The sequence below is a fragment of the Phocoena sinus genome, chromosome 10, assembly GCF_008692025.1.
Source record: "Phocoena sinus isolate mPhoSin1 chromosome 10, mPhoSin1.pri, whole genome shotgun sequence".
Classification (NCBI taxonomy): domain Eukaryota; kingdom Metazoa; phylum Chordata; class Mammalia; order Artiodactyla; family Phocoenidae; genus Phocoena; species Phocoena sinus.
In genome coordinates this window covers 96,314,601-96,334,099 of record NC_045772.1, presented here as the reverse complement: position 1 = coordinate 96,334,099, position 19,499 = coordinate 96,314,601, and the positions used below count along the sequence as shown (strand labels likewise).

Here is a 19,499-nt window from a genome sequence, read left to right as displayed (position 1 = left end):
AATTATCTTGGGGAGAGGTGTGTTCTCAGACAGTAGCCCAGCAGGTGGGCCTCAAAGAGGAGGGACAGGCGACACCTGTCTGTTTCTGAACTCCATTCTCTTTAGACTTCTAGAGGGCCTGACGCTGAGATTTGGGGCCCCCGTGCTGGGTGCTCAGAAAGTGTCTGAGCTTAGAGCTAGGATGGAAGGGCCTATGACACTGGGTGTAGGGCCATATCTTTTTGTGGATGGACAGGTTTTTATCTCCCTAAGTCACTTGCCCCCAACCCTTTTGCCAGTTATTGAGGCTATGGTGACAGGATGAGGGTCATTTATGGTGAAACTCGTGTTTGAGGATATGTGTTACCTGTTGTATAATAGATCACTTGTATGCTTAGTAGTTTAAAACAACAAACATGTATTATTTCACGTAGTTTCTGAGGGTCACGAATCCAGAAGCAGCTTCGATGTGTGGTTTTGGCTCAGGATCTCTCACGGTCAAGGTCTTGGCCAGGACTGCAGTTACCTGAAGGTTTGACGGGGCTGGTGGTCCTGCTTCCAAGATGGTCCCCTCACACGGCTGAGGGCTGAGGGCCTCAGTTCCTCGCTGCATGGCCCTCTTCCTAAGACACTTGAGTGTCCCCATGACATGGTAGCTGGCTTTCCCCAGAGTGATCTAAGATAGAAAGAGTAGAGTGGAGGCCAAAATGTCTTAAAATTAAAAAAAAAAATTTATTGTGGTAAGAGGCCTTGACATGAGATCTACCCTCCTAATAAAATTTTAAGTGTACAGCGTTAACTACAAGCACAGTGTCGTACTGAAAATCCCAAGTGTCTTTTATAATCTAGCCTTGGAGGTAATGTAGCATCCCTGCTGCCATGTTCTATTGGTCACACAGACCAACCCTGATACAATGTGAGAAGAGACGACACAGGGATGGGAATTCCAGGAAGCAGGGCTCCTTGGGGGCTGTCTTGAAGGCTGGCTATCACAGAAGTAGTAGATAGATAATGTTAGTACACCAACTGCAGAAGATCAGCTAGCAGGACGTTATTTTTGCTAAGTATGGTTGTATTTCAGATGCGGTAACATGAAGTCAGGCTCTGATCCTCTCCATCTCATCCCTAGCATCTGAAATACTCCTTCACCCACCCCATCAAGTAGCAAGACGGCACAGATCAAAGTATGACCTACAGGGGACCAAACACAAGAGAAGGTGGGGATTTAGGAGGACAGCAAAGGGTTAAAAAGGACCAAGAAGCTGTTGAAAAGGAGAGGGATGGGCAGGAAGGAGAAGCCCCAGGTGGGATGCCCTTTCCAACCTTGGGAGGGTAACCATAGCTTGAGTCCCGAGAATCTAGGACTGTGGTCCCCCACCAGCAGATTGTCCAAAGGGACAAGTTCAGAGGCTGGAGATCTCAGTTCCAGAGCTCCCACACCCCGGGGGCTTTGTGTGGACCCTCATGACTGAAATAAAGGCTTTTAGTAAAGGACCCTTTAAACATACTGTGTATGTGCCTGGCTTGCTAATGGCGAGGCGGTTGGTTCTGCTGTGGCCAGCACGGTTCCTTCCTACTACAGTAAGGAGTCTATGCGTGAGGCTGCACTTGGACCTCAGCTGATCGAATTCTACAATACTCTGTTCTAGCTCCCTTTGTTTCCTCCAAGACTTTAACAAACCCTTATTTGAACAGTGTCCCCTTGTCCCATCTGTGCTGCTCACAAAGAAAGGAGGGGAGGTGAATGGCAGCCGAGGACAGGGGAGCCACACTGAGGAGTGGGGGAGTGCTTTGTGACCTAGCTGCCCCTTCCCGAGCTGGGGTTCTGTCTCCATTCCAGAGAACCTCCCCCTTTAAGAATGACAACTGGGCTTCCCTGGTGGCGCGGTGGTTGGGAGTCTGCCTGCTGATGCAGGGGACACGGGTTCGTGCCCCGGTCCGGGAGGATCCCACATGCCGTGGAGTGGCTGGGCCCGTGAGCCATGGCCACTGAGCCTGCGCATCTGGAGGAGACTGTGCTCCGCAACGGGAGAGACCACAACAGTGAGAGGCCCGCGTACCGAAAAAATGACAACTAGTTGTTTCCTTACAGCTGGGTCAAAGGCATGGGCAAGGTTTTTCTGCAAACAGTTGGGAAGGAGAGAGGAAGCCAGGGGGAAGGGTGGGTGTCGAAAGCAGGATAATAAATCAGTTATAGAGCATTGAGGCCGAACAGAGCAGTCCTGGGAAGAGACAAAGGCACAGAAGTGAAATAATTTGCCCAAGATCACACAGCGAGGCGTGACAGTGGCTCTGATAGCAGTGACTTAGCTCTGTCTTGCCTGCGTGCCGGGGACAACCCATGCACAACTCCTGTTCCACGCAGGGGGGAAAGAGAGAAGGGCCGGCTCTCAACAATCGTCTAGAGCGTGGATGAAAGGCCACACGGACGATGCAGTACGTAGAAGAGATGTGCAAGACAGACTAATGAGTGATACACATATGCAGGTGGAAGGAAAACTGGGCAGGTGACGGTGAAGCAGCCCTTCGGCCTCCTGGCTCATCTGCGGGGCAGGGAGAGCGGGGGAGGCCCAAACTGGGGCACGAATGGAGGGATGGCTGGAGCCTCGTTAGTGTAGAAGGATGACGGGCCGGAGGGGGGTTGCGGCAGGGGGTCAGGGGGAGGAGGGTGGAGGCCCCTCAGGCCGGGAGGGCACTGGTTGGTGTTGGCATCGTGGGGAAGAAGGGTGAGGAGGCAGGCGGTCAAGGGAAGGTGGCTGCACGTGCACCTGGGGACTGGAGAAGCTGGGCCTGGACAGAGCCCCTGCCTTGGCGGCCCAGCCCCTTGACCAGGGCAGAGGCCCACCAGGGACTCAGGGGTGGAGCCTCGTGGCTCCGTGAACAGCTGCCACCACAGCGCACTGGGGCCGGGCCCCTGTCCACCCATCAGTTCCCTCTCTCCTGCACTGAAGCCTCCTCTCGGCTGGTGGGAGGGTGGTGGTAACTGTGGCTGCTGCTCTGGGGTTTGCAGCCCTTGGACAGGAGTAGAGGTCTCGCCCGGATGCTGACGCAGGGCTCGGCAGGGGCACCCTGTCTGGGATGCACTCTTGTCCTCATGGGCATGGGGGCGCTACAGGATGCAGTGAGATTCTGGTTGTGGAGCCCCAGTGGGGGCAACAGTTCTCCTACAACCATCACACCCAGATGTTTACCTGTCTTTACTGTCTCTAAATCTCTAGTAGCAGTCATTACACTTTGGTATAAATATCAGAACCGGGCTTCCCTGGTGGCGCAGTGGTTAAGAATCCGCCTGCCAATGCAGGGGACACGGGTTCGAGCGCTGGTCCGGGAAGATCCCACATGCCGCGGAGCAACTAAGCCCGTGCGCCACAACTACTGAGCCTGCGCTCTAGAGCCCGTGAGCCACAACTACTGAAGCACGGGCGCCTCTACTGGAGCCTGCGTGCCTAGAAGCCCGTGCTCCGCAGCAAGGGAAGCCACTGCGATGAGAAGCCCGCGCACCGCAACGAAGAGTAGCCCCCGCTCGCCGCAACTAGAGGCCTGCGCGCAGCAACGAAGACCCGATGCGGTCAAAAATAAATAAATAAAATAAATAAATGAAAAAACGAAAAAAGGTGGGAAATTAAAAATTAAAAAAACATCAGAACTGTGTGACCCCAGGGCATGGGCAGTGAGTTCTTATCCTTAACTGTAGAAAACAAGGCTTTGTGTCCAGTTAAGAGAATTTCAATCAAGTGAAGAGGTAGGGATAATAAAAGTAATGACAGCTAACGTTCATTAGTGCTTCCTCTATTCCAGGTACCACGCTGAGTGATTTTATGTAGAAACTTCACAAAATTCCTAGCAGGAAGCGAGTACTCTTGGTATTGCCTTGGGTGATCAGCTCATTTACTGAGGGTTACTGGCTTGTATATGTTCACACAGTGAATGAGAGGTAGCTGTTTGACACGGAGCCTGCTCACCTGCCCACTGTGTATTATTCCCTCCCAGTTTTGGATGCCATTTCAGGCTCATCTAGAGCCTCTGAGGCAAGTGGTTTATGCGTGAACACGGTGGCCTAGCTATGCCGGCAGCCTTCTGCTTGGGCACTGCCCACGGGGGACAGAGCAGAGGCTCCTAAGGGCTGCACCCTCTCCTGGTGGCCAGAACAAGAGTGAGTGCAGAGGACAGTGAGACTCGGGCCTGACTGGGTCGGGGGAGGCAGGAGGCTCACCCACAGACAGACGGTGGGCTGGCAAGTGCTCGAGAAGATAGAGGCCCTCTGTTGCTGCTGGAAGGGTGAGTGTGACAGGTCAGCTCCATCTCAGGCCCCTGGAAGCTAAATGGCCTCTGGTGAGGGTGGGTGTTCGGCATGGAGCCCAGGTGCCTGCAGAGCTGACCCAGAGCCGTCCTGTTGGCTGAGATCTCAGGGAGGATGAGGACGGCCTGATGGGTGCTGGTCTGGCCCCTAGTCAGGTCAGGCCACGGCTCACACCCCTGGCCTCAGAGGCCTGGGCTACCATCTTTGTTTCTTTCTTTCTGCCCACCTTGCAGATCCAGGTTGGCTATGTCACAGTCCTTCAGATAACCCTTTGATTTTCCCATCAAGTCTCCTCACCCACTACCTTTCACCTCCTGCTGGACCTGCAAGGGCTCCCCCATCCTGGCGTGTCCACGATCATGGTCGCAGCTCTGGGACAGCTCCAGGTCAGTCCCTGGGGATCCTGATGGCACAGGTGCTGTTACGATTGAGGGTGTTATGGTGGGGGAGGTTGGGGGAGACATCCCAGAGAGCTGGCTGGGGGTACTGGAGGTGGTCCCCAGGCCGGGCAGAAACATCAGTCTCCAGAGGAGGAAGAAGAGCCTGAGGAAGGGCAGGGAGAGGTAGGAAGGGAGGGGCAGACACAGTTAGGGGCCTCCCACCCAGGTCTTCATCCTCAGCCACATCGGGGGCTGCAGGCCTCGCACTAATTGTTGGGTAATTAAGCCTATAGCCCAGATGTGGTTCTTGCTCCTTAGGGGATAAGATTTGGGTGTGGGGTGGGGGCCAGGACTCTGCTCTCTCTTGGCGTCCTAGGATTTGCAGTGGCCTCTAAGGGTCCCCTGCTGCAATAGGGGTCCCACAGTGTTACAGGATCACCTCCTGCCTGGGATGCCTTTGTGTTCTGCAGGTGAGGAATTTCCTGCTCCCCTTTCAACCTGCAGGTCTGGGCACGTGGGGTGGGGGCATGCGGGAGACGGCGGCTGAGGTGAGGGGGCAGTTACAGGGGGATACGCAGCTAGACTTTGTCACTCCTGCCTCCTCTGGGGCCCCTACCAGGACGTGGGGCCTGAGTCCTCGGGCAGCATGGGGTCCTCTGCTTCAGGGCACACAGCGATCCTGACCTCTGGTCCATGTTGGTCAGTTTCTTCTGAGCAGAGAGCTCTGGACCGACCTAAAGAATCGAGGCTAAAGGATCATTTGGAGTTCAGGCTGGAAGGTTGTTTGTGACCATTTGGTGCTGTCTGGGCCTGGCGGACGGGGAGGGGGCAGGGGCCTGGCGTGGAGCTGCGTTAGAAGGGTGCAGTCACTCTGGCTCACGTGGAAATAGACATATTCGATTCTTGATCATCTTGCTGGGGTCTCAGACTCTGGTCAATGAGGTCAAAGACGGTCCTGGGAGGCACAGCTTTGTGTGTCCCTAGAAGGGCTGGGGTGGGACCACCCATCCGGGGCCGTAGCTCCCCCCTACCCCCTGCCCTTTCATCACCCACACGTCGGCGCCCTTGGTGACCATCTCTTCCATCTAACAGTGAGTGGTGCAGCCAGATTTGAATGAGGGGTAGGGTCTTCGCAGGGTGAGCATGTGGGCTGGGATTGGGGTGTGTGTGTGTGTGTGTGTGTGTGTGTGTGTGTGTGTGTGTGTGTCTGTCTGTCTGTCCAGTGGGGGCAGGGACGAAATATCCAACAGGGTGTTGGAGGAGCGAGGACTGAACTTGGTGGGTCTCTGGCTCCCACTGCAGCGAGCACTGCCCCCTGCTGCCCACGGGGGAAATGGCAGCCCTGGCTTCCAGCATCTGGGTGGATCCTGCTCCCACCCCCTTGGAGGTGCCCAGGAGCAGCTCCGTCCTCCTCTGGGGTCTCCAGGCCTCTTGTTGGATTTTGGCTCCTGGAGGGGAGTGGTCCAGTGGAGGATGTGGACCCGCAGGTGGGAGGGTGTGGGTGTTCATGTCACAGGAGTCTTGGGGGACTGAGGCTGCTTCCGCTTGGGTGCAACAGTCACCATGGAGGCCTTTGTGCTCCCGGCAAGATCCCAGCGAGGGGCCGACATGCAGAGCACAGACAGCAGTCCAGTGGGGAGAGGCCTGGATATGCCCTGTGAACTCGGAGTGGCTGGGACCTGGTGAATACACACGGAGCATCTTCCTGTACCTTTACCGCACCTGGGAATGGAAAAGGTAGGATTCCCCCAGTTCCTCTGAGCTTCTGCTGCTCTGCCCTCCCCACGCTGCTGGGGACCCCGCGGAGAGGTTGGGCAGGGATGAAGTTGCTCAGGTCCACTCTGCATTCTTTCTTTTTCTTTTTTTAAAAAAAATGTATTTAGTTATTTTTGGCTGTGCTGGGTCTTCGTTGCTGCAAGCGGGCTTTCTCTAGTTGCGGTGCGTGGGCTTTTCATTGCATTGGCTTCTCTTGTTGCAGAGCACGGGCTCTAGGCACGCGAGCTTCAGTAGTTGTGGCTCACAAGCTCTGTAGTTGTGGCTCTCGGGCTCTAGAGCACAGTCTCAATAGTTGTGGCGCATGGGCTTAGTTGCTTAGTTGGTTCAACAGAACCAGGCCCAAGGCATGGCCCCAGCCACACAGAGTTCAACAGACCATGTTGACCGACATCTAACGAGCCCTGGCCCAGCCAGGCTCTGTCCCCACCCCACCTTGAGCCCTCTTCTCTCTGCTCTTGCCCTACAGGAAGGACTTTTATTCTGAAAGAGCCAAGGCCCCTGGAGGTAGGGAGGTGACCAGAGGCTGGAGCTGGCCCTGAATCTGAACAGGTCCTACCCATCTGGGCTGTTTTCCAGGGCTGCGATTCTGGGACCCTAAGGGAGAGGCTGTGCTGTCTTCAGTTGTCCCCCTTACCTTCTGTCCGCAGCCTTGCTGGACTGTAGGCAGAGGGTCCTAGAGGCCTGTTGCCTTCACACCTACTGTCACCTTCATGCCCTCATCTTTCTAGCCCTTAGCCTTGTATCCTTCATCTGCTTCCCTTTTCAGTCTCTTCTGGCGCTCTTGCTGCCTGTCCTTCCCAAAGCAGACGTGGAGGCCAGGTCACTATTTAGAAGCTCCCAGCCTCCCCCAGCACTGGACAGATGTCTCACCCTGACCCGTCCCTCTTCCCCAACAGGTAGGATGCAAGCATACAATGGCCAGGGCTCGTTAGATGTCGGTCGACGTGGTCTGTTGAACTCTGTGTGGCTGGGGCCATGCCTTGGGCCTGGTTCTGTTGAGCCCATGAGGTTTCTCGAGAAGAAGGACAAGGAAATGGACCAAAAACCTCTCCCAGTAGCTCCTGTTTAAATTCTTGAATCCAGTCACACTTTTCCAGAAGGTCCACCAGTATGTTTCCATTAATGCTCAAATGAAGTTGAGTTCTTCGATGGAAAATAAGAGGCCAGATGAATGAAAGAGAGTGGGGATCCGCTATTCTCTGGGCTCCTTTCCCCTTTGCCTGTTTCTCTCATCCAGGAGGCCAGATCTTGAACTGGATATGTGGTCGCTTTTGTGCAGTGGAGTGTGAGAAAGAAAGGGCTTTGGCCTGGGGGCTGCAAGTTATAGATTAACATGGGGTGGAGGGAGGGGGGATGCAGAGGGAGGGTCAGTGGCCTGAGAAAGGGACTGCTGACCTGGGACCATCTGGGCTTGAAGGGGACACAGACAAGAGACTGGGGACTGCCGTGGTCCGGGGGGGCCCTCAGGTCCTCTCCGGCTACTTGACCTTCCTGAAGACCTGCTGGTGCACTGCATCCCTTGCAGTCATTTCCTGGGGATAGAGTAGGAATGATAAGGACAGAGAAGGTTCTTGCCAGCCGAGCCCCTTTCTCAACGTCCTTGACCTCCTTTGAATCCTTCAGGATACATCAGCTAGAGTACTCGATGTATGGGGAATTGTATCGTTGCTGCAAACCCTCAGCTTTCCACCCCAGAGGAAGGAAGGTAGCTGGGTCAGGGAACTGAAGTGGCTAAGTCTCCATGTCTCTGGTCATGATTTACGGACATGCGTCTGACTTACAACCAGGGCCCACCTTGGCCATTCCACTTCTCCCTCTCTCCACTCTTTCCAGGGCTTCTGTTTTCCCTCCTTAGTTGCCTTCTTTGAAGAGAGGTGAGGCTGGAGTAGCAGACTGACTTGATTTGAGTAAGGGCATGCATCCTAGCTGGAGGCCCCCCTCTCAGACACACCCACTTGCGTCTCCTCTCCCAGCCCTCACCCTGCTCACCAGATACAACATGTCTCCCTCCAGCCAGTGTCTCCAGCCCTGGTCAGGGACCTCCCCTTTCTCTACACATACCAGCTACTCCTCTTCCCAGGTGACAGTGGTCTATGGGGGAAGGTGGGAATAAAGGAAGACTTGGGGGGCAGGACACCCCAAATGCATCCAGCTCACTCTGGCTGGGCTGCCTGCTTTGCCTCCAGCAGACACTGTCTTGCTCCAGTCCCTTCCTTCCAGGACTCCCGTCCCCCACTCCTAAAGGTCACTGTTGGTGACAGTGACCATTTGGGCAGAGCAGGGATGAAGCACGATCATGGGGGGGCGTGAAATTGGGGGTTAGGGGATGAAGAAGCGAGAATTTGTTCCCTGCCACTTCTGGCTGACCCGGAGGAGGTTTGGGGAAAGAAGGGAGATTGGTTGGGAGCCAACCAGGGAATCTCTTTTCTCCTTTTTCTCAGTCTCAAGGGCAGCTGCAGTGTCCCTGAGAATGAAGGATCAACCCCCTAAATCACAGCTGGGTGGGCCTGGACCTTCCAATCACCATTGTTAGGCCCCCCAATAGGACAGGCCCCCCCTAAACAAGGAGCTCACAATCTTATGGATTTTTTTGTGGCCGTGCCATGCGGCTTCTGGGATCTTAGTTCCCTCACCAGCGATCGAACCCAGGGCCCTGGCAGTGAAAGTGCGGAGTCCTAACCACTGGGCCACCAGGGAATTCCCAGGGAGCTCAGAATCTTGATCAGATAGAGGAACAGTTGGTAGGTATCTGTGATACCAGGCAAGACTGTTGACGGTGGGAGTGGGGAGGGAGTGCGTCTTCAAGGCAGTGAATTAGATTGGAGATGATGGGAACTTTCTAGCAAGGATAGAAACAGTGTAGAGGTAAGAAAGAAGAGTAGGTAGTTGTGAGGGGCTCTAACCCAGTATGTTTGTGTGGAGGCCCTTGGATGCAATGTGGAGTGTATGAACCTTACCTGGAATGTAACAAAATGTCACTGAAAGGGTTTAAGTCAGGGAGTGTCGTGGTCACTTTTACATTTTATTTTTGTTTGTTTGTTTGTTTTGCAGTACGCGGGCCTCTCACTGCTGTGGCCTCTCCCGTTGCGGAGCGCAGGCTCCGGACATGCAGGCTCAGTGGCCATGGCTCACGGGCCCAGCCGCTCCGCGGCATGTGGGATCTTCCCGGACCAGGGCACGAACACGTGTCCCCTGCATCAGCAGGCGGACTCTCAACCACTGCGCCACCAGGGAAACCCCATTTTTACATTTTAGATAGATCCTTGTGGCTACAGTAGGCAGAGTGGATTAGAGGAGGGTCAAGACTGGGCATCGGATGAGAAATGAGGGCCTGAAATAAGGTGGTGACAAAGAGAAGGGTTAGGAAGGAACAGATAAGAGCCATGTAAACAAGTGATGCTCAATGGAAGTACAGTAGGTCTTAAATGCAAGCCACAGATATAATTTTAAAAATTTCTAGTAACCGCATTAGAAAAGCAAGAAGAAACAGGTGAAATTGATTTTAATAATATATTTTATTCAACCTAAAATCTCCAAAATATTATAATTTCAGCATGTCATCGATATAAAATTTCTGAGATGTTTTACGCTCTTTTGGTGTCTTTAAAATTCAGCGTGTATTTCACACCGATAGCACATTTCAAATGTTCAATATCTGTATATGGCTAGTAGCTACCATACCGGACAGCACAGAAAAGTTACACAGGCTTCCTGACCAATTACATGTGGTGCACGTGTGCATGCGTGTGTGTGCACATGCGTGCCCGTGTTGGGAGCATGGAGGTAAGGGAACACAAGGTAATGACTGTGACAACAGCCGGCAGGACCAACACAAGGTAATGACTTGGTCTTGCTGGTCGTTGACACTGATGGAGACGGTAAATATAAAAGCAGGAATAGGAAGATCAGAACTTTGGGTTTGACCTTGGGGCATGCAGATGGAAACATTCTGCAGGCAGTTGAAACTTCACCCTGGAGCTCAGGTGGTGCCTCTGGCGGGAGGATCTGTGTCCAAGGCAGTTTATAGATGGTAACCGAACACATGCGTGTAGATGATTTAGCCCGTGGATAGTATACAGACAAGAGAGAGAAGGGCAAGAACAAAATACTGGGGGGAAATTCCCAGTTTAAGGGATTAATAGGGGAACTAGGGTCTGCAAAAGAGGCCAAAAGGAACACGTAAGAAGCAGAAAGGACTGCACCAGAGTGGAGTTAAAGAGGCTGAGGGAAGAGAGACTGTGGTGTCCGCAGGGTCACAGGCTAGAGGGTGAGCACATGTTTGCTCGTTGGCCTGAGGGTGACCTGCCCCTTTTGCCCTGTTGGCTGGTGCTAAGAGGGCGCAGGGGAGAAGTTGGAGGGAGTGGGGGCTGGGTGGGGGACATCAGGAGCCTGCTATCCCAGGGACTTCATAGCCTGCTGTGGTCATCACTTCCCGGCTCTGGATGCGAAAGGTCACTTTATTTTGCCCCACTCTGTTAAGTGCCCCCTGCCCATCCACACCCCCTCCCCGCCAGCCTGAGAAAAGGTACCTGGAGCTTCCGTCCCTCCGTCATCCTCAAGTCCTCCTCAAACTCCACTCCCACCTCGAATTCCAGAACTTAGTTTCGGAAGGTGCTGAGGGTCTTCACTGTCACGTGGCTGCCCCGATGGTCAGTCTCCTCGTCTGGCTTGAGCAGCGGCGCGATCTCCCGCAGAGCCATGTTGATGTCTACGGGGGCTGTCTTCTTAGGACAAGGGTCCTTTGAGCCAGCTGGCCAGGGCCTCCTCCACCCGCAGCAGCAGCCTGGAGCTGGGAGCATCCCCTGGGCTAGGTGTGGGACTGTGGATTTACTCCTTCCTAGCAATGCCCCTGGCTAGAAGAGGAGCCCAGCCCCCCGACCCCCAGCCCTTCCACGATGTCGGACCCTCGCATCCCCCCTCCTCAATGGGACTGGAGGCAGGAAGGGAGAGGGGAGAACGGGAGTGAAAGGGCTCGGGAGGGGTGAGGCGGTTACTTAGAGCTTGCAGGTAGCTCTCCAAGTTCTGCTGCGAGACAAAGCAGTAGTAGCCGGTGAGGTTGGCCAAGGTGGAGGTCAAGATTTCAGGAGAATAGAGGGGGCAGGGCAAGGAAGGAGGGGGTGTCATCTGACAGGTGGGGCTGGGAGACTCCTGGCCAGCCTCTGCACACACAGAGGCAGCTTGTGTAAGGTCTGTGCTACCAGGGTTTTTATAGAGCTGAGGCTCTGTTGCAGTAAGAGCTCCTGCCAGACGCCCCCCCCCCCCGCCCCCCGCCGGTGATGAGTGTGGGGCTGGTGTCTGCAGCTCCACAGAGGGCCAGGGACTTGGCAAGTTTTTGCCTGACCTCGGCTTTTCCTGAGGAAGGAACCTGGACCAGGATCTGGGGCTGTCGGTCAGGCTACACTTGAGCCTTCCCGAAGGTCAGTTTTGGCTTTCAGCCCATTTCTGGCAGGTTTGGGAACCGTCCTGAGACTCCAGAGGCAGCCTCTCCTGGGAGGGAGCTGGTCTTGCTGGGTGGAGGGGGGTGCCCTTTCAGACTCACCCAAGGGTGAGTTCTAACAATATCCTGAGATCTTGGAGTGAGTCGGGGATCCCGAAAGGTAAGAGGGGGGAGGAGGTGGGGAAAGAAGGGGGGACAGCCAGCTGGCCGGGAGCCCCAGTGAGGAAAATCCTCTAGCGCTGGCCCCTACAGCTCCCTCAGACAGCGTCGCTGAGCTGGGGCTCCCGACACTGGCTTTCCAGACTCTGTCCTATAGGAGCATTAAGAGGGGAGCAGAGAAACCGCAGAGGGGGCCGTCAGCGGCCTGACAAAGTCTGGCTGGAGCAGAAGGTGAGGGAGGAGTCGCTTGGCTGTTCGGGAGAACTCTACGCGCTTTGGCTTGGGACCCAGAGGTTCCCCTCTCCTTTTGGAGTCACTGATGGTACCGTCAGCCACCCGCGTCCCCAGTCGTTGGCCAGCCCACGCTTACCAGATGTACTCCCATTGCGGGGGGCGGTGCGCCTCAATTACTGTGTGCCCCGCCCCGCACTCCCTGCCCCCCTCCCCCCAGACGCGCACTCTTCTTTGCCTCTCGAACCCACCAGCCTCCCTGGCTTCAGAACCAACTGGGCTGGTTCATCAGGGTTTAAGGTGGGAAATTTGGGGCGAGCGGGTGAGGGAGGGTGAGCGCAAATATCTCGCTCTTCCTCCGGTCCCAGAGCCGGGTCCACGGCCCGGCTGCCCACCCCGTGGCTTCCTCAGAGACCTGGGGCTGGGAAATGAAATGCTAGCATAGGTCGGGGTCAGGTGGTGGGTTTGACTGCGAGGTTCCCAGGAGGCACCCAGCAGGGACTTGCTGATGGAATGAGCTGTGAAAAGAGGTTAATGCAGAGTTGGTGATGGTGGTGGTGGGGTGACGTGGATGCTGTCCCTCCTCGCCTCCCTCAGGTCTCCGTTGACGTCTCCTCTCCCCACCCCCGGGCATCTCGCTTCTTCATTCTCCCCATGGCCCTCTTTTTTCCCACCCCCTCTACGGCTTTCCAGCTTCCTCCCCAGCCCCCGCAGTTCTCTTGCCCCCCCCAGATTGCAGTCAGGGGAAAAAGCCCTAACACCTTCTCCCAACCCTGCTCTCCGGTCCCATTGGTTCCCACCCCCACCCCCCCGCAGCACCTGCCCCCCCACCAGTCACCCGATTGGCCAGCGGCCCCATCAATCCTCGCCTGGCCGTGCTGACGTCATCCTGCAGTAGCGGGGATGGGGTGGGCATGAGAGAGAGAGCCAGGACGCGGGGCTCCAGAGCGAAGAAGAAGCCACTGCCAGTCCCCCACCTCAGCCGCCCAGGTTGGGGGGCTGCTCAGGTCTGCTCTATGGACTAGGGTGGACGGCAGGCTCCTTTCTGTCTCTGCCCTGCTGCCTGCTCTCTTTCCTCGCCTCCTTGGAGAGCCCCTGCATCCCTCCCCCAAGGTGGAATACGCGGGCTTGAGGCTCCCGGGGGAGAGCGATCGGGGCCCGGCGCTGCCCGCGCCACACCATGACCCTCCTGCTGTTGTTCCTCTTGCTCGGTTCCCTGCTCCCCTCCAGCTCCTGCAACAAAGGTGAGTGAGGCGGGGGGCGGGGGCACTGAAGGAGGGGTCTCAGGCAGGGCGGGGGGGGGCGGTCGGGGTGGGCAGGAGCCCTTAAGGCTCCCTGGCCCATGACAGGTGGTTCTTCAGACCACCTCCCTTCCCATCCGTTTTCTCAGACCTGCCCCCTTCTCTTCTCCCTCGCATCCCCCTTCCCACATCCTCCTCTCTGGTCCATCTCTACCCATGTGCTTCTCTTGCTCCCATTTGGTCCCCATTCCCATCCTGGGCTCTCTCTCTCCCCCTCCCCCAATTTCTCCCTCCTGGAGCTATCTCAGGTCTCAGAAGGACTTGCCCCTGAGGGGCGATACACATCTCTGGGCGGGTCTCCGTTTTCACCGGGGTGTGCCGGGGCTGAGGGTGTGTGGCACATCCATCTGGTTCCTCTCCATCCCATCCTGGGGAGAAACTGTTCCCTCTAGCTCAGCAATTCGGAGCACGTATGTTTTGGCGTGTTCCTCTGCATCCATAACCTTCCGTCTGCATGCAGCTGGGCTGAGGGTTACCAGAGCTGCCCTCTCTGCAGACAGCAGATAAATTCAGCTGGGTGAGGCCGTCCGAGGGACCAGGAGGGAGGGAGGGGGTGGGGGCCGAGGGCTCAAGTAGGTGGAGATGGGCAGGGAAGGGCAGAGGTGGGTGTCTGGGACTGTTAATTGAGTGGTGAGAGGGGAAGGGAGAAGGAGAAGGGAGATGAGGTGTGGGAGGGGATGAGAAGGGGGTGGACCAGGGTCAAGGTGGAGGCCAAAAAAAAAAAAAGAGAGAGAAAGAGGAATGAAAGGGAAACCAGGAAGAACAGGTGAGGAGAGGGGGAGGGGAAAGTCCAGGAGGGAAAAGACAGGGAGCCCAGGAGTCAGTGAGAGGAGATGGACACGAGGAGAGTGTTGGGGGCCGAGAGGAAGGCAGCAGAAGGGTGGGGTGGGGCGTGAGCTGTGCGCAGCCCCTCCATCCTCGGCTCAGTCTCTGACCTCAGCCGGCTTCCGAGCCTCCTGCCACTTCCTGTGCTGGCTTCTGGGCACCATCTTGTGGCTTTCTCCTCTGCCACTAGAGAAGGGGGTCATGGTGGGTCCTCGGCGAGGAAGGGGCCGGCATTCAGATACCGGAAGGCTTTGGGGGATGTCACTGGAAGAAAGAATGGAAATCAGGATTGCTTGCTCACCATGACATACTGGGGATGACTTTCCTTTCGGAGACTCAGTTTCCCTCTGATGATATGTCTTCCTCTGCCCAGGTCTCGCTGATGGGCCATCGTGGATGTGCTTTGGGAGCTTAGGGGTTGGCTTGATGGGACTCAACAGAGCAGGCAGTGGAGGTTGGCGTTGGTGAGGGGAAGGGAGCCCCTCGCCAGGCTGGCGGGAGACTGGTCCTGGGGAGGAGACGTGATTAAGTTGAGTCTGGTAGCAGATGGGGAGATCTGGAGGCTGAGTGAGTCCCACGTCCACTGTGGATTGGCTGGTGGCTGAAGGGAAGAGGGGTGGGGTAGGCGAGAATTAGGACTCAGCCATGAGTCTGTATAAGAGCGGGGCTCAGGGAGTGTGGGGTTTGGTGGCCTTCTGGGGGACATAGGACCGTGTTGGTTATGAGTGTGTTCTCTGGGTGTGAGGGTGAGAAGCAGGGAGAGGATTTGTCGTGTTTCTAGGCCATTTCGATAATCCCTGAGGACGTCGGCTGTGCTGGGCCCAGCCGTTCAGCATTGATTCCTCTGCTCCATCCCTGCCTCTCTCTGTCCTCCTCCCTCTGTCCTATATATTTTCCCTTCTCTCTTTTCTCCTCTTCCCTCTCCTCTGGGAGAATGGCCTTAGGATGGGGCTTGGCCGGGAGAAGAAGGGATCAGGATTGAAGTGGGGTGGTGGTGGTGGAGATGATAAACAATCAGGATCTCAGGAAGCTTCTAGTCTGCTTTTCCTAACCTCAACTCTGCCCTTAATCTATCTCTTCCCTTTTCCAGGGCCTTCTGATGGCCCACCACTGCTCCCTGAAGGCCCAGTGTCCACACTCTAGCTCTTGAAATCCCTAAAGAAAGTCTCCACCTTCTGACCAGGTTTCCCAGGGGACATGGCAGTCCCCCTCCCCCCCAGGGCAGGCTGTGGCCATGGAAACTGTCTATCCTGTGACCTCCCGTAGACCCTGACTCCCTTCATGGTTGATTTCTTGTCCTCAGTCCTTTCTCCTGTAGGTGCTTCTGCAGGGGCTGGACAGGGTGGTGATGCTGGAGTGTGTTGTCTGGAGGTGGAGGGCCGGCTCACAGGTGCTTCCTTTCCTCTCCCTGGGTGGGGGCGGGCAGCCAACAAGCACAAGCCATGGATCGAGGCGGAATACCAGGGCATCGTCATGGAGAACGACAACACTGTTCTGCTGAACCCACCACTCTTTGCTTTGGACAAGGATGCCCCCCTGCGCTATGCAGGTAAGTGGGGCTGGGGCAGAGGGGGGCGGGTAGGATAGAGAGAAGTGGGTGGGAGGGCAGGGGCAAGGGAGGAGAGGGGAGGTCCTGGGAGGGAGAGCAGTGTGGACGTGGCGGGAGAGGAAGAAGTAGACTCCAGGAGGAAACGGGCCACGGCGAAGAACGGTGGTAAAATAAAGGGGGCCAGAGAGGAGGACGTGGGCAGGTGGGGGTCAACGCAGTCAGATTTTGCCAGATCTCATACCTGGGGGCTCTGAGAGGTTGCCGCTCAGGGAAGCTGGGGTTGGAGCTGATTGTCTGATAATTAATGCTTTTCCATGTGCAAGAGAAGGGACAGGGGTTTGGAAGGAGAGGTGAAGTGGGAGCCTGAGGGGGGTTGGCGAGTGTGGGAAGGAGACCCTGGAGGTGGTGCAGGAGCTGCGTCCTTCCCTCCCCCTCTGGCCAGGCGAGATCTGTGGCTTCCGGCTCCATGGGTCTGGGGTGCCCTTTGAGGCTGTGATCCTGGACAAGGCGACAGGAGAAGGGCTGATCCGGGCTAAGGAACCCGTGGACTGCGAGGCCCAGAAGGAACACACCTTCACCATCCAGGCCTATGACTGCGGCGAGGGCCCCGACGGGGCCAACACCAAGAAGTCCCACAAGTGAGGACGCTCCTGTCCCCTGCCCTCTGCTGCAGGCCCCCCACCTCCTCCCAGGCCCCTCACCATCCTCTGTCCTCGCCGTCACTGACTATCTACCCCCTCCCCTCTCTGCTCCTGGGGTTTAGGGACGGGGCCTTGTCGTCCAGGAGCCTTCAGCCAAGGGGACAGAAGCACGTGGTAGAACTCAGTGGGGTCTAATCTTGGCTCTGCCTCTTATGACCTTGGGCAACTTCTTAGCCTTTCTGGATTTGCTTTTCCTTGTCTGTAAAATGGGGTGATGGTGATGCCTACTTCTTCAGGTTACTGTGGAGATGAAAGGAGATGGTTTGTATAAAAAGCAGGCGCTGCAGTGCCTGACACTGAAAGGGCTCAATACCCGGAGTCAGGACGCTGAGAGAACGAGGAAGAGGACGGTACATTCAGCACACACCCACCGTCTGCAGCGTGTGCCACACTCACACACAGAGCATGCGCACACACGGCAGTGGGCGCGGGTGGGCAGGAGATGGCTACGGCAGGAGGAAGGCTGGGGCCCAGGGCTCTGACATCTGTTCCCAGCTCACTTCTCCTTTGAGAATGGGAGGAAGATGGGCAGTCAGGACTCCTGGGCCACTGCGAGGCACTAGAGATAAACCACTCCTTGTGATGACTCAGTTTCCCATTTAGAGACAGAACCCTTGCCTCTGGGCCCTGGGTGCCAGGATCTGGGCTGGGGGCAGGGCTCCGCATGAAGGGCTTAGCCCCTCCCCAACCTCTGCTTGCCCCGCGGGGGCCTGGGCGGGGGAGGGGGCACAGCCAGCTTGCTCACTGCACACGTCAGATGACTTGTGGCTCTGGTACAAATGCCACTTCCCTGAATGTGTTTGCTTTTAATTTGGTTTTTATTCTGCATCTTCCTTTTTTTCTTTAAGAAGGTTTGTTTATTTATTTATTTTTTTTTTGGTTGCGTTTGGTCTTGGTTGATGCACGCGGGCTTTCTCTAGTTGCGGCGAGCGGGGTCTACTCTTCGTTGTGGTGCGCTGGCTTCTCATCACGGTGGCTTCTCGTTGTGGAGCATGGGGTCTAGGCACCTGGGCTTCAGTAGTTGTGGCTCCCGGGCTCTAGAGCGCAGGCTCAGTAGTTGTGGCACACGGGCTCAGTTGCTCCGCGGCACGTGGGATCTTCCCGGACCAGGGCTCGAACCCGTGTCCCCTGCATTGGCAGGTGGATTCTTAACCACTGCGCCACCAGGGAAGCCCCTGCATCTTCCTTGATTATCCCATTGGATTTGACTCTCATGAAGGAACAACCGGCTGGACACAGAATCCTCTGTCTCGCGTGGCTGTCCCCAACCTATAGCATTCTGTACAGAAGTCATCAAAATTGGCCGCTGGTATCCCCTGGGGTCGTTCCTCACCCCGTACATCAGTCACCCTTTCCCCGGTGGTGCCTGTCCCTTGCTGTGCCTGGTGCCCTGGCTGGGGGGATGAGCGTGCCCACTGCCCCGGGCTCCAGGACCAGCTGGTCCTGCCTGCTCTGCTTCCCTGTCTGGACTCCTAGTTGTGGCTGACTTTTCCTCGTCCTCCTCCCGCTCTGGCACCTGCAGGGCCACCGTGCACGTGCGGGTCAATGATGTGAATGAGTTTGCCCCAGTGTTTGTGGAGCGGCTGTACCGCGCGGCCGTGACCGAGGGGAAGCTGTATGACCGCATCCTGCGGGTGGAGGCCATCGATGGCGACTGCTCCCCCCAGTACAGCCAGATCTGCTACTACGAGATTCTCACGCCCAACACCCCCTTCCTCATCGACAACGACGGTGAGGCGCCTGCCACCCCAGCTGCTCCGCCCTGGGTGCCCGTGTCCCTCAGGACATCTCGGGGCTGTGCCCTCCACTTCTGTCCCTCACATCCTCATTCCTCACCCTCCTTCCCAGATGTGGAGCCTCCTTCCCTAGATTCCTTCCTCCCAGCTTCCCGCTGTCTAATTCACCTGCTGCCCTATTGGCTCACAAGTCCTCCCCAGACTTTCTCTAGTGCGCCTGACCCTCTCCATCCCCCACCCCCACCCCAGGGAACATTGAGAACACGGAGAAGCTGCAGTACAGTGGCGAGAAGCTCTACAAGTTTACGGTGACGGCTTATGACTGCGGGAAGAAGCGGGCGGTGGATGACGCTGAGGTGGAGATCCAGGTGAAGCCCACCTGTAAACCCAGCTGGCAAGGTGAGGAACTCTACTCTGGGACCTGTCTTGTAACCCATCTTTCACCTTGGTGTCCCTTTGTATCCCTTCTGACAACCACAGGGGTTAGGCTAGGAGTCAGGGGAGGGATATTTGGGGAAGGCTTGTAGCTGCCTACCCTGGCTGGCTATTTTCGTAGGAGCCCGAGACTGTCCGTGGATGTGGCCAGAGCAGAATGGATAGGAGGGGCTGCCTTACCCATCTCCATCTCCACTGCCAGCTCCCTCTCACCCCTGTAGGCTGGAACAAAAGGATTGAATATGCACCAGGCGCTGGGAGCTTGGCTTTGTTCCCTGGTATCCGCCTGGAGACCTGTGATGAACCTCTCTGGAACATTCAGGCCACCATAGAGCTGCAGACCAACCATGTGGCCAAGGGCTGTGACCGTGACAACTACTCAGAGCGGGCACTGAGGAAACTCTGTGGTGGGTGTGCTCCCCTCGGCTCCCCGGGCCTGTCCCCTGTGCCCCCTACCCCCAGCCTCTGCCTGAAACTCCTCTGCCTCTTTCTTAATAATCTGTCTTGGGAACTCCCTGGCGGTCCAGTGGGTAGGACTCTGCGCTCGCATTGCAGAGGGAGCAGGTTCCATCCCTGATCCGGGAACTAAGATCCTGCAAGCTGTGCGTTATGGCCAAAACCAAAAACAGAAATACTGAATCTGTCTTACATCTTCCTTTGCCCATCCATAGATGTATATATCTGCCGGCA

At 56.3% G+C, this 19,499-nt stretch overlaps 2 protein-coding genes across 3 annotated transcripts in view; one reads left to right on the top strand and one right to left on the bottom strand.

Annotated features, from left to right (window-relative positions):
* Nucleotides 1-7,913: 7,913 nt before the first annotated feature.
* Nucleotides 7,914-11,559, bottom strand: RBP5 (retinol binding protein 5). Its single transcript, XM_032646985.1, is given in 4 exon segments — nt 7,914-7,967; nt 8,425-8,526; nt 10,965-11,143; nt 11,430-11,559. Coding segments are annotated over 4 exon segments (465 nt in total).
* A 1,625-nt stretch (nt 11,560-13,184) lies between these two features.
* Nucleotides 13,185-19,499, top strand: part of CLSTN3 (calsyntenin 3) — a 28,333-nt gene continuing 22,018 nt past the window's right edge. For both annotated transcript variants that reach the window (XR_004351944.1, XM_032647131.1), the window contains exons 1-6: nt 13,185-13,506; nt 15,815-15,937; nt 16,380-16,575; nt 18,161-18,369; nt 18,624-18,773; nt 19,031-19,216. Coding sequence is in view for 1 of the 2 variants with exons in the window: in XM_032647131.1 (XP_032503022.1) it covers nt 13,443-13,506; nt 15,815-15,937; nt 16,380-16,575; nt 18,161-18,369; nt 18,624-18,773; nt 19,031-19,216 (928 nt within the window). In the remaining variant the exon portion in view is untranslated. The remainder of the gene's footprint in view (nt 13,507-15,814; nt 15,938-16,379; nt 16,576-18,160; nt 18,370-18,623; nt 18,774-19,030; nt 19,217-19,499) is intronic.